This window comes from Papio anubis, chromosome 17 (genome assembly GCF_008728515.1).
Source record: "Papio anubis isolate 15944 chromosome 17, Panubis1.0, whole genome shotgun sequence".
Classification (NCBI taxonomy): Eukaryota; Metazoa; Chordata; class Mammalia; order Primates; family Cercopithecidae; genus Papio; species Papio anubis.
Genome location: NC_044992.1, coordinates 33,488,487 through 33,502,653, shown reverse-complemented (window position 1 = coordinate 33,502,653; position 14,167 = coordinate 33,488,487). Strand labels below are relative to the sequence as shown.

Below are 14,167 nucleotides of genomic sequence, written 5' to 3'. Positions count from 1 at the left end.
GAAGCTGAAGCTGCAGTTAGTGAAAACTGTTCCTGGCAACGAGAGTGAGTGTGACCCTGTCTCCAAAATAAAAAATAAATAAAGTAAAACAAAAATTTACATAGCCATATGTGACTAGTGGTTACTAAACTGGACACTGCAGAACCAGTAAGGATGGGGAACAGGATAACTAGATTTTTTTTCCAATTATAAACTACAAAATTACAAATAGCAATAAATATATTAAATCTAATTACAAATATAACAAGCCAAAAGGACAATAGGAAACACTAAACCAGAAATATATATTTCCTTACCTCTTTAAGGTTGTTTATTTGTTGGATATAACTAGTCTGTGCAGCTTCCAACTGAGTAATGTACCAATGCTGGTCCCGGGATTTTTGAAAGAAAGTTGGTGAACGTACCTGAAACCTTAAAAGAATCGTGCCACATTAAAAAAAAAAAAAAAAATTCAAATGGTAAAATATTATGAGTCTAGCTTTGAATTCTGTAATTTTGGTTAACTTGATTATAAGGCCAAAATTCACATAAACTTAGAGCTGCTAGTATTTGTTGTTTATAGATGTAATCCACAGATTATGACACAAGATTCTGAAAATCCAGTTGTCCTCAAACTACCTTTCTAAAGTACATTGTACATTGTAGTTAAGCTCCCCAAACTAACCTACTAAGGCATATTATAATAATGTAACTAAAATATGATGATGATCATGAGTTGGGAAGAAGAGAGCCATATACCATGCAGTTCCCTCCTATAAGGAGAAAGATAACTCTTATCCCTTTCTTCCCTAAATCAGGCCCTAGCAAAATAAAAAGTTTTAAATGCTGCTCTTTATATTTCTCTATTCCATCTCACATTCCCATATTTCCTGCCCCTCAGAAAAAAATCATTTACTGGGTCAACCACCCAGGATTGCTTTACTGTCCCCCAAAGAGTTACATGCTCTAAATAAACTATATCCCGAACCCTTCAAGATAGCAATCAAAATTGCCCTTATTACAACATGGCATTATTTCAGCTTAGATTAGGAAAAAAAAGTACTGCATCTACATAAAATCATATTAATATATAAATGACAGAATCTTAATCCAGTTGTTTTAATTTTTTAAAAAACTAATACTTACTAAAGCAAACAAACCTCTACCTTTGTTACACAGCCTAACGTAACTATATTTATAGTGAAAAAATTGCAGTGCATGTGTGAAGGTGTTTTTGAAGAAAGGAAAAACCACAAGGCAAGATTAATTTGGACATCCACCTCTCTTTCATTCCTTCCAGCCTTTTACCCAGTTACACAATGTTAGCTGTCCATTTTTTTCTAGGATTTTACACCTTAGTGTAAGAACCTACTGACCATTTAACAGTTATCTGGCAGTATATACCTAGTTTCAGTCAAGAATACTCATGCAAGAAAGGACAGAACATAAACACCGACTATAAAACAACAGTCCTATTTAATGTTGGGGTAGTCTTGATAGGTCAAAAGTTTTTGGGCATCATTATATGCTATATTTGGATTATCAAAATGAGAACTTGAGTATTTTTTTTAAAAAAAAGAGATTGGCTGGGCACAGTGGCTCATGCCTGTAATCCTAGCACTCTGGGAGGCCGAGGCGGACAGATCACCTGTGGTCAGGAGTTCAAGACCAGTCTCGCCAACATGGTGAAACCCCATCTCTATTAAAAGTACAAAAATTAGCCGGGTATGGTGGTGGGCGCCTGTAATCCCAGCTACTCAGGAGGCTGAGGCAGGAGAATCACTTGAATCTGGGAGGCAAAGGTTGCAGTGAGCCGAGATCATGTCACTGCACTCTAGCCTGGGCAACAGAGCGAAACTCTGTCTCTAATATAATATAATATAATACAAAATAAAAATAAAATAAAATAAACAGATTAAAGTATGTTCTGAACTGAACTGAGCAGAGATGATTCACTCAACTGAGCAGAGATGATTCACAGTCTAGGAAGCACCCACTGGTAAGACATTAAAGTAAGATCGTCTGAACACTATTATTTTCTTTGAATGACTTAAACCAGTGGTTAACCCTGAGCATTATAATATTTTGCCATTAAAACAAAACCAAGCAGCAGGTAAATTTTCTTAACTTTCTGTTTTAATGAAAGAATGAAATATATATTCATAATTACAGAAAAGCCTTAAATAACTTTCTAATAAAGTTCCACCAGAATCTTGAACTAAATGAGGTTTAAAGTTTGAGCAATGTTTCATTAAATAAATAAATATAATACGATAATGAGAAGCTCCCTATCCACGAATTTCATAGCAATTTACTTATGGTGCTACTACAGCATTATTTTATAATAAGAGTGTAGTAAACTCTTTTTTTATCTGCCAATTTCATCTTGAGTTCCCTGTGGACAAAAACCATGTCTATATTTTTCTTATTAGCAACTCAGTGTCAGGCATATGGTACAGACTCAATGTTGCTTTAAAAAAATGATGTCCTAACAAGAATTTGTTTCTGTACTAATATATAACGGTAATAAGGATGAAACTAAGACTATAAGAAAATGGGTCTTTTGTAGGTTGGTAAAATTGATAGTTGAATAATTTTGTAATTCTCTCTATGGCTGAAGCATGAAAAGCAATAAATTACTTCTCTTGGCGAACATTAAACCCCAAAAGTCTGAAAAGCTATATGAAGATAACTAAAATAATCCCTCCCTTCAAAAAACATGATTCCAGGCACAGTGGCATGCACCTGTAATCCCACCTACTTGGGAAGTTGAGGCAGGAGGATCGCTTGAGCCCGAGAATTCTAGACTAGACTGGGCAATATAGCAAGACACTGCCTCTAAACAAAACAAAACAAAACAATAACAAAAACATGAATCTTTTTCCCTACACTGAAAATCATATCCCTTGTTAAACTTCTTTATACTTCCAGAAAAGCTATGGAAAACACCTAAGAGTAAATGCTGATATGATCTGTCCAGTATGCTCAAGAACAAAGAGCTCTGAATAAGGGAAATTTAGGAGTACATTAAATCACTCTCAAGAAAAACAAAGTTTCAAATTGTGATGAGAACTTTTTAAACTGCTAAATACTCTGAAACTTCTCAGTTACGAACGTATTTTAATCTCTTTTTTAAATATTCAAGTTCTCATTTTGATCATCAAATTATAACATCATGTAATGATACCCAAACATCTTTTTTTGTTTGTTTTTTGTTTTTTTAAGACAGAGTTTCACTCTTGTTGTCCAGGCTGCAGTGCACTAGTAAAATCTCGGGTCACTGCAACATCTGCCTTCCGGGCTCAAGCGATTCAACTGCCTCAGCTTCCCAAGTAGCTGGGATTACAAGCGCCCACCACCACGCCCAAATAGTTTTTGTATTTTTAGTAGAGACAGGGTTTCACCATGTTGCCCAGGCTGGTCTTGAACTCCTGACCTCAGGTGATCCACCCACTTCAGCCTCCCAAAGTGCTGGGATTACAGGTATGAGCCACGGCGCCCAGCTGATGCCCAAAAACTTCTGACCTGTGTAAAGACTACCCCACGTTAAACAGGGCTGTTGTTTTTATTTACTTTATTATTATTTTTTTTGAGATGGGGTCTTGCTATGTCGCCCAGGCTGGGGTACAGTGGCATAATCTCGGTTCACTGCAACCTCCACCTGCCAGGTTCAAGTGATTCTCCTGCCTCGGCCTCCTGAGTAGCTGGGGTTACAGGTGCGTGCCACCACAGGCTGGCTAATTTTTGTATTTTTAGTAAAGATAGGATTTCACCATATTGGCCAGGCTGGTCTCAAACTCCTGACCCCAAGTGATCTACCTACCTCAGCCTCCCAAAGTGCTGGGATTACAGGCGTGAGCCACCATGCCTGGCTAAATAGGGCTGTTGTTTTATAGTCAGTATTTATATTCTGTCCTTTCTTGTAGATACTAAACCAACAATCAACAATAAAAAATTGATGGTTTTGGCTGGACGTGGTGGCTCACGTCTGTTATCAGAGCACTTTGGAAGACCGAGGTGAGTGGATCACCTGAGGTCGGGAGTTCGAGACCAGCCTGACCAATAGGGAGAAACCCTGTCTCTAATAAAAGTACAACATTAGCCAGGCGTGGTGGCCCATGCCTGCAATCCCAGCTACTCAGGAGGCCGAGGCAGGAGAATCGCCTGAACCTGGGAGGCGAATGCTGCAGGGAGCCAAGATCGTACCACTGCACTCCATTCCAACCTGGGCAGCTAGAGAAAAACTGTCTCAAAAAAAAAAAAATTGATGGTTTTCCCAAATACCACATGTTCTCACTTATTATTTAAGAGCTAAATGGGCCAGGCGCGGTGGCTCAGGACTGTAATCCCAGCACTTTGGGAGGCCGAGGCGGGTGGCTCAAGAGGTCAGGAGATTGAGACCATCCTGGCTAACACGGTGAAACCCCGTCTCTACCAAAAATACAAAAACAAAATTAGCCGGATGCAGTGGCGGGCACCTGTAGTCTCAGCTACCCAGGAGGCTGAGGCAGAAGAATGGCGTGAACCCGGGAGGCGGAGCTTGCAGTGAGCCGAGATTGCGCCACTGCACTCCAGCCTGGAAGACAGAGGGAGACTCCATCTCAAAAAAAAAAAAAAGGCGCTAAATGATGAGAACTCAGGGATATAAAGAGGGGAGACAACAGACACTGGGGCCTACTTGAGGGTGGAAGGGAGAGGATCAGAAAAAATAACTACTGGGTACTAGGCTTAGTATCTGGGTGATGAAGTAATCTGTACAGCAAATCACCACGATGTGAGTTTACCTGTATAACAAACCTACATAAGTATCCCTGAACCTAAAATAAAAGTTTAAGAAAAAAGTAGAAAATTGCTCATTTTCATCAACTTTCATCTTGATTCTTCTTTTAATTTTCTGTTATTCACAAAGAACTGATAGCTGCTTTATAAAATTAAGTTGTAAAACCAGTCACTCAAATATAACATGCACTGTGAAGTGAAAAAAATCAACATTTTATCCCTCACTATTCTTAGATTTCCAAACGGTGAGGTCACTAGAAGTTCAACAGATAAATGGAACATTACTATATTTACTGGAAGTTGTAGTTTCCCCCCTACACACATTTTTTTTTTCTTTTTAAAGAGATGGGGGTCTCATTATGTTTCCTAAGCTGGTCTCAAACTCCTGGGCCCAATCTATCCTTCCATCTCGGCCTCCAGAGTAGATGGAAACACCAGCGCACCACCGCACCCAGCATATCTTTAACGAAATTACTAACTAGATGTCAAAAAAAAGTTTGACTTTTTGACTACAAATTTTTGATTATTATCCACTTAAATAAAACAGTTAAGAAAGTGATAAGGTTATGGTTAGTATGAATTTCAATATTCATCTTTGTTAACCAAATGATCTTTGAAATACAGTTCCAATGATATTATTTCCTCACAATAAAAACCACAACATTAAATTTTTCCTATTACCTTAAAATCACGGTATCATTTTGTGGATTCAAGTATCCTTCATTTGCAAGTAAGTCCAAACGGAAAAATCTATTATAGCCCCAGCATTCTCCAACTTCAAAGTCAGATGCAAATTCTCGAATGATATTTTTTGTAGGATCATTACAGGACTGGTGAACCATCTCTACACGATATTCATATCTAAAATTGAAAAACAGACCATTACTATACAGTTAGTAAAATAAGAATAAAAGACAAACTCATCTAAACATTAAGGTCACTAAGTAATCACCCGAGAGGAAACCTTATTGATATATGCAATTACATTTCTTTTATCATTTATAAAAACAGCAGTATTTTGGGCTTTTTTTTTGAGATGGAGTTTCACTCTTGTTGCCCAGGCTGGAGTACAATGGTGCGATTTCAGCTCACTGCATCCTCTGACTCCAGGTTCAAGTGATTCTCCTGTCTCGGCCTCCAGAGTAGCTGGGATTACAGGTGTGTATCATGCTTGGCTAATTTTGTATTTTTAGTAGAGACGGTGGTTCATGTTGGCCAGGCTGGTCTTGAACTCCTGACCTCAGGTGATCCACCCACCTTGGCCTCCCAGTGTGCTGGGGTTATAGGCGTGAGCCACCACGCCCAATCAGAAAAAGAGCAGTTTTTATTTATTTATTTATTTATTTATTTATTATTTTTGAGATGGAGTCTCACTGTCGCCCAGGCTAGAGGGCAGTGGCAGGGTCTCAGCTCACTGCAACCTCTGCCCCCTGGTTCAAGTGATTCTCCTGCCTCAGCCTCCCAAGTAGTTGAGATTACAGGCGCACGCCACCACACTCAGCTAATTTTTTGTATTTTTAGTAGAGACATGGTTTCGTAATGTTGGCCAGGCTGGTCTCAAACTCCTGACCTCAGATGATCCACCCTCCTTGGCCTCTCAAAGTGCTGGGATTACAGGCGTGAGCCACTGCACCCGGCCAAAACAGCAGTATTTTGAATGAACCACCAAAACATGAATGGCACTAGGTCCTTTTTTCCTCATAAAGATGTTTACCAATATATTAGGTATAAAACAACACCTCAAAACATAAATAAATTTTGAATAAAGAAGTAATTCAAAGTTGCTTTTGTTTTGTTTTGTTTTGTTTTGTTTTTGAGACGGAGTCTCGCTCTGTCGCCCAGGCTGGAGTGCAGTGGCCGGATCTCAGCTCACTGCAAGCTCCGCCTCCCGGGTTTACGCCATTCTCCGGCCTCAGCCTCCCGAGTAGCTGGGACTACAGGCGCCCGCCACCTCGCCCGGCTAGTTTTTTGTATTTTTTTAGTAGAGACGGGGTTTCACCGTGTTAGCCAGGATGGTCTCGATCTCCTGACCTCGTGATCCGCCCGTCTCGGCCTCCCAAAGTGCTGGGATTACAGGCTTGAGCCACCGTGCCCGGCAACTTTTGTTTTATTAATGCAATATTTTTTCCTTATATTCACTACATGTTTCCTCATACATAAATATTCTGTTATTTCTATTATCCTTTGAGGTTTATCACCTTGCAATTTTAAAATACAAATTTTGAAATACTCTACTGTATTTTTCCAGCACAAGTTATAGCAAAGTAAATTATTGTGTATTCAGAAAATCAAAGGCTACAAAATTTCCTAATAGAAAATAAGTATGCAGCCATAAAAAAGAATGAGATCATGTTTTTTGTGCAACATGGAAGGATGGAGCTGGAGGCTATTATCCTTAGCAAACTAATGCAGGAACAGAAAACCAAATATCACATGTTCTCACTTACACAGTGGGAGCTAAATGATGAGAACTTACGAACACAAAGAAGGAAACAACAGACACTGGGGTATACTTGAGGGTAGAGGGTGGAAAAAGGGAGAGGAACAGAAAAGATAACTATCAGGTACTGGGCTTAATTCCTGGGTGATGAAATAATCTGTACAACAAACCCCCATGACATGAGTTTACCTATGTAACAAACCTTCATACATAACGCCAAACCTAAAATAAAGTTAAAAAGAAAAGAAAAAGAGAAAGAAAGTAAGTACGCTGGACACAGTGGCTAACACCTGTAATCCCAGCACTTTAGGAGGCCGAGGTGGGTGGATCGCTTGAGCCCAGGAGTCTGAGACTAGTCTGGGCAACATGGTGAAACCCCGTCTCTATAAAAACAAAAAACAAAAAAATTAGCTGGGTATGGTAGTGCATTCCTGTAATCCCAGCTACTTGGGAGCCTGAGGCAGGAGGATCACCTAGGCCCAGGAGGCTGAGGCTGCATTGAGCCATAATTGTGCCACTGTGCTCCAGCCTCAGTGACACAGCAAGACCCTGTCTCAAAAAGAAAAGAAGTATACAGTGGGAAAGCCAGTATATTCTGATTTATATATCCAATCTTGTAAAATTTTCAGGTTTACAAAAAGACAAAGATACAGTCTATAAACTTTTGTGCATTAATGGACATTATCAAGAAAGTAAAAAGACAACCTACCAAATGGGAGAAACTATCTGCAAATCACATGTCTGATAAAGGTTTAGTATCCAAAATATATAAAGAATTCTTGACCAGGCAGAGCGGCTCACACCTGTAATCCCAGCACTTTGGGAGGCTGATGTGGGCGGATCACCTGAGGTCAAGAGTTCAAGACCAGCCTGGCCAATATGGTGAAACCCCGTTTCTACTAAAAATACAAAAATTGGCTGGGCGTGGTGTTGCATGCCTGTAATCCCAGCTATTTTGGGGGGCTGAGGCAGGAAAATTGCTTGAACTTGGGAGGCAGAGGTTGCAGTGAGCTGAGATCATGCCACTGTACTCCAAGCTGGGTGATAAAGTGAGACTCAAAATACATTACGTAAATAAATAAATTGAGACATGGTCTCACTCTGTCATTCAGGCTGGAGTGCAGTGGTGCAGACACAGCTCACTGCAGCCTCGACTTCCTGGGCTCAAGCAATCCTCCTGCCTCAACCTCCTGAGTAGCTGAGACGTGTGCAAGGTCTCACCATATTGCCCAGGCTGGTCTCAAATTCCTGGTCTTCAGCAATCCTCCCGCCTTGGCCTCCCAAAGTGCTGGGATTACAGGTATGCGCCAGCCAGTCTGGCATATTAACCTTTGACTGAACAAAAGACACTGTAAATTTTACTTTGTTGGATGTTAGATACTTCAGCAACCTTATAAATTTTCTGGAGATTCCTTCTGGGATGCAGTTAAGTTACTTGAAAACAATTTGATCCTTTCAGGTCTCACTTTTGTTAGGTGGGTCCAGAGCAGTGTTCAGTCTAGGGCTAATTTCTGCTATCAAGGCAAAAACTTCCTTAGCGTTATACCTAATGACCCATGAATTACAAATTTCTCCACCGTGGTTGGTTGCAACAGACACAGTTCCTGGCCCTGTGTGAACACCAGGCAATCACTATTCCCTCTAATCCTGTCAGGCAGTTCTTTCCCCAATCTCAGGTAGTTTCCTCACACATATGCCCTGATAAGTACTCTGCTGAATACTCAAGGGGAACCTATTACAGATCTCTAGACTTCAGTCTCTGCAGCTTTCTCCTCTGGTATTTTGTCCAATGCGCTCTAGCTGCATTGTCCTTTCTAGACTCTCAGCACTATCCCCTCAACTAAGTCTGCCAGGTTCTACCTCAGTAGAACCCAGCTCCTCCCTGTGTTGCAGCCTGAAAACTCTCTCAAGGCTGTAAGCTGGAGAAATCACAGAGCTGGTTTGTGTTTTTCATCTCTCAGGGACTGTTTTCATTTGTTACCACCATGTCCAGTATCTAGAAAATGTTTCATCAAGTTTTTTTTTGGTTGTTGCAAGAAAATGCGTAGATCTCATCCCTCTTGATTCATGTTAGCTGAAAGCAGACATTCCACACCAAACTAAGAGATTTCATGTAACAGAGTTTAAAAAAAAAATCATTAATATGATTCCAGATCCCACATTATAAATAACATTTAACAACCTACTACTTGTTCAGTTTGGATGTAATATCAAAGAAGATCCACAATTATCTAAAACCACTTTAAAAAATATTCCTCCTTGACAAAAAGTACATTTGTGGTTCTCAGGGACTGAAGGAAAGGGGGAATGGGAAGCGACAGATAATGAGTACAGGGATTCCTTGTGGCGTAAATAGAATGTTATAAAATTAGATGTTGGTGATGGTTGTAGAACTCTGCAGCCATATTTTATACATGTATTTCAATCGAAATGATATTTTTAAAAAATTGAATATAAAAACAGACATGAGAATCCAGTTGTCTTCTTTTAAGCCAGATAGTAAAGAGATTTCCAAAAACACAAAGCAATACAAGTTTTCTTAAAAATATATTTTTTAGGAAAATAGTTACTTTTCATTTAAAAATGTTATTTATGTTAGTATGCAACAGGCTTGTTGTTACCTCAAAAGTGAATTAAAATTTTATATAATTTTTTTCAGTTTTAAGTTCCAACTCAGAAAATAACAATATATGTAATCCATATAAACAAAAACTCTTTGGGGTTCCCAATAATTTTAAGAGTATGAGACCAAACAGTTTGAGAACTGCCAATCTATACCATCCTATGATGCCAACAATTTCATATTACTCTACATCTTAACAGATATACCAATACAGTAATTAACAAAAATAAAAATTAGCAAAAACTGCTAGGGGGAATGTATGTAAACGCACATTAAGGTTGTTATTTAATTACACTTCTTACTTAGAAGTTTCAGGCAAGCCAGCTGAGAGTTCCAGAAACACAGATAAGTAGTAACCTCGCACAACTCCATTTCCATCCTAAAAGAAGAATAATCAGTTGAAGTGTAAAAAAAATTAAGCCACAATAAAACAAAATGCAGATTAACATCTGATATCTAGACTGAGAAATACTTCTAAGCCTCAAAGCAATGGAAGAAATAATAATAATAAAAAAACCACCAATAGATTTGAGTTCTTAACAACTTTAAACTTCTGTGTATTAAAAAAAAAAGCGAAACTACTAAGGCACAGAAATGAAGGGAAATATCAACAACCATGAGAAAGGTTGAGTCTTAACATATATAGAACTCTTACAAATCAACTTTAACAAAAAACCAAGACCCTAATGGGAAAAATAATTTCATTAGAAATGAGGCAAAAAAAAATTTTAAACCAAAAATTAATTTTTAAGACCAACATACAAAAAGGTAATACCCTATGCTGAAAGTAATTAAATACAATTTCTGTATGATTTTAATGTCAGAATTCCATATAAGATTCTGTCTAGAGATTGAGAAGTTGTTTAAATCTCTACTATAGATTTTATTTTTATAAAGATAATTACTCCCTTTTTGTTTAATTGGGCAAGACTCTTTTAAAAAAAGAGATAATTACTTCCTATGTATTGCCCTAGTACTTCAGGTGTCTATGTTTTAAAAGAATCACATTTATTATAACTACTTGTTTAAACATCTATTCCCCCAATGAGACAATGAAGGCTGAGAATAGAGATCCTTATACATCTACAGTGTCTACTGGGACATGACTACAGAGGGGTACAAGTACTATTAACCCCTTCATTTTTGGTCTACCTTGCTTGAAACGACCTGAGGCAACTTTTGAGGCTTGACATGATAATCACTCAATAGGTATCAATGAATAAATGAATCATCAGCTAGGTGAATAAAGCCAGACACAAAAGATTATATATTATTGTATAATCCCATTATACAAAACTTTTCTTAAAAAAAAAAAATCTGAAACTACATATTGAAAGACTTTAGTGTGTAACTAAGCATACTAACCCAGGAGGACTAAAATGTGTAATAGTAAATTACTGGACTCAAAAAGATTATTTAGCATCTAGGTAGTATCACCAAACATCTTTAAAAGTAAAGAAAAATAGTTTATTATCACACTTTTCCTAAAGAAAATGGAATTGCATATTGAAGATACCCAATGAAAGAAAATATGAGCCAAGGATTTTATACCCAGCAATACTAGCCTTAGAATATAAAGGGCAAAAACTGTTTTCAACATATGAGAACTCAGGGAATATTGTTTCCAACAGGCCTTCCAGCAGAATATATTAGAGAACTAGGTGAGGACAAACAGTTGTCTAACATGGAGGGAGAAGGGGAACAGGGAACGAGGACAGCATATGGAACAAAAAATAAGAAGAGTTAACAGTTCTCAGTAATCAAACTAGTGTACTACAGAACTCTGAAAGAAAGACATTGGTTTCAAACTTTATTAGAAACATCAAAAACTTACTGGGTAAACTTTTAATCTCCAGCAAAGTCCTGAAACTTGAAGAGGTGGACTGTAAACAGGATCTGCTCTCTGACGCAAAGTGCTAACGAAAAAGAAAACCAACCAAATACCAAGATCAAAACTGTTGTGAAATGGCAACAGGCAAAAAGAAAGACCAACCAGTTTCTTTGCTACATATTTGAAATCTTAGACAAATAACAAGGTGACTGATCAGGTCAAAATTCCACTGTAAAAGTTTAGATATGCTTACATTCTGACATAAAGAGAATTTAAAAATACTGAAATATTCAGCAATATCTTTTAAGTTTCAGGGGAAAAAAAACCCCTCAAAATTGTGACATTTAAGGGAAAAGGAATATATCACTAAGTCTCCCAAATTTAATTAATGCTTCAACAAGCAGTCTTTCACCATTAAAAATAAAACCCAGAAGGTTTCTTCCTCACTTCTCTGCAGTATAATCATCTTTTAACATTGAAAAACGAGAGTACACTAAACCTTAATAAATGTGGGAAAAACCTCAGAAAGACTATGTTTTAGCCACAAAAGTATCCCATGAGAAAAGACAAATTAAATGGGAAGAGGGATAAATTCTGTGTGGCTTTTTTTTTTTTTTTGAGACAGAGTTTTGCTCTTGTTGCCCAGGCTGAAGCACAGCGGCACAATCTCGGCTCACTGCAACCTCCACCTCCCGGTTTCAAGCAATTCTCCTGCCTCAGCCTCCCAAGTAGCTGGGATTACAGACGCCCACCACCATGCCCAACTTATTTTTGTATTTTTAGTAGAGACGGGGTTTCATCATGTTGGCCAGGCTGGTCTTGAACTCCTGACCTCAGATGATCCACCTGCCTCGGCCTCCCAAAGTGCTGGAATTACAAGCGTGAGCCACCATGCCCTGCCCAGTGTGGCCTTATTTTGATGGTCTTTGCCTATTATTTGGAGTTTCTCTCCTGAAGACCTTATATTACTTGTTTCCATTTCCATGCTGCCCTCAAAGACAAATTGCTAAGAACTTTTGCATGTTATGATCTTCACTTCTGATCTTAGAGAAAAAGTAGTAAAAGCAAACAAAATTAACACATAACTGACAAATTTCTTACAATAATGGCCCCTATCCACAATTCTTCACTTTGAGCTGAGATAAATGGATCTCAATGGATTTCTTCCCACTACTTTTATTTCTGACAATGGGTAAGTGGGGGCTCATCAACCTCTAACTGTTTGGCCCCTCACCTTAGCCAAAGCTAAGTGATCTCTCTTATTTAAAACAGTTCCTCACTTTGGGCAGTATAATCACTTTGGCCACCACAGCTAATGTCTATAATTCCAGCACTTTGAGAGGCTGAGTTGGGAGAATCAGAATCACTGGAGCCCAGGAGTTTGAGACCAGCCTAGGAAACAGTGAGACCCCATCTGTGTGGTGGCACATGCTTGTAGTCCCAGTTACTTGGGAGGCTGAGGTGTGAGGATTGCTGCAGCCCAGGAGGTTGAGGCTGCAGTGAGCAATGATCATGCCACTGCACTCCAGCCTGGGTGACAGAGCAAAACCCTGTCTCAAAATAAAAAGAAAAGGTTCCTTTTCCCAGACTAGAGAAGCAGTCAGTCTAAAGATACAATAAAATCCAGCACAAATAATCTCTATGTTTCTAATACGAAACTTATTCTTCTAAGACTTCTAAAGTGAGTGACACAATTCACTAGATTACTGTCTTACCAAAGAATACCTTCCTGGCTCTTCCTTATATACACCTACAAAAAACCAGAATTGTCAAAAACTCTTACCTGAAATTCTCTAAAACAAAAGTAGCTGAATCATAAGATGGCACTAATTCACTAAAAGAAAGCAAAGACAAAAATAATTATTTAGCTTATATGTTTAAAATTCCATTTACCTAAAAAAACCAAGTCCCTCAGTAGTATCTTAAAAACTTTATTAAACTAAAATCTAAGAAATATTTTTAAATCTTTATTGAACATAACATTAAATCAAATGACTTCATAAAACCATCATGTATGCAATTAAATCAGAAATACAAATACTTTATAAAAGTTTTTTGGCTGGGCGAGGTGGCTCACGCCTATAATTCCAGCACTCTGGGAGGCCAAGGTGGGTGGATCACCTGAGGTCGGGAGCTCAAGACCAGCATGGCCAACATGGTGAAACCCCATCTTTATTAAAAATACACAAAAATTACCCAGATGTAGTGGTGCGCCCCTGCAATCCCAGCTACTCGGGAGGCTGAGGCACGAGAATCACTTGAACCCTAGAGGCGGAGGTTGCGGTGAATCGAGATTGCACTACCACACTCCAACAAAGGCAACAGAGCCAAACTCTGTCTCAATCAATAAATCAAGAAATACTTTATAAAAGTTTTTTTCCCTTAAAAAAGGCAATACATTATGTAATTAATTATTAAAGTAAGTACTAGAAATACACTTTAAAAGTACTCATGGAGGCCGGGCGCGGTGGCTCAAGCCTGTAATCCCAGCACTTTGGGAGGCCGAGACGGGTGG

General features: G+C 38.5%; 1 protein-coding gene across 14 annotated transcripts in view; it reads right to left on the bottom strand.

Annotated features, from left to right (window-relative positions):
* The window catches only part of TRIM37 (tripartite motif containing 37), a 127,098-nt gene that overhangs the window by 71,983 nt on the left and 40,948 nt on the right, over nt 1-14,167 (bottom strand). For all 14 annotated transcript variants that reach the window (XR_004179279.1, XM_021928242.2, XM_031657047.1 and 11 more), the window contains 5 exons: nt 13,436-13,486; nt 11,656-11,737; nt 10,124-10,200; nt 5,440-5,619; nt 297-411 (listed from right to left, as the gene is read on the bottom strand). Coding sequence is in view for 13 of the 14 variants with exons in the window: in XM_021928242.2 (XP_021783934.1) it covers nt 297-411; nt 5,440-5,619; nt 10,124-10,200; nt 11,656-11,737; nt 13,436-13,486 (505 nt within the window). In the remaining variant the exon portion in view is untranslated. The remainder of the gene's footprint in view (nt 1-296; nt 412-5,439; nt 5,620-10,123; nt 10,201-11,655; nt 11,738-13,435; nt 13,487-14,167) is intronic.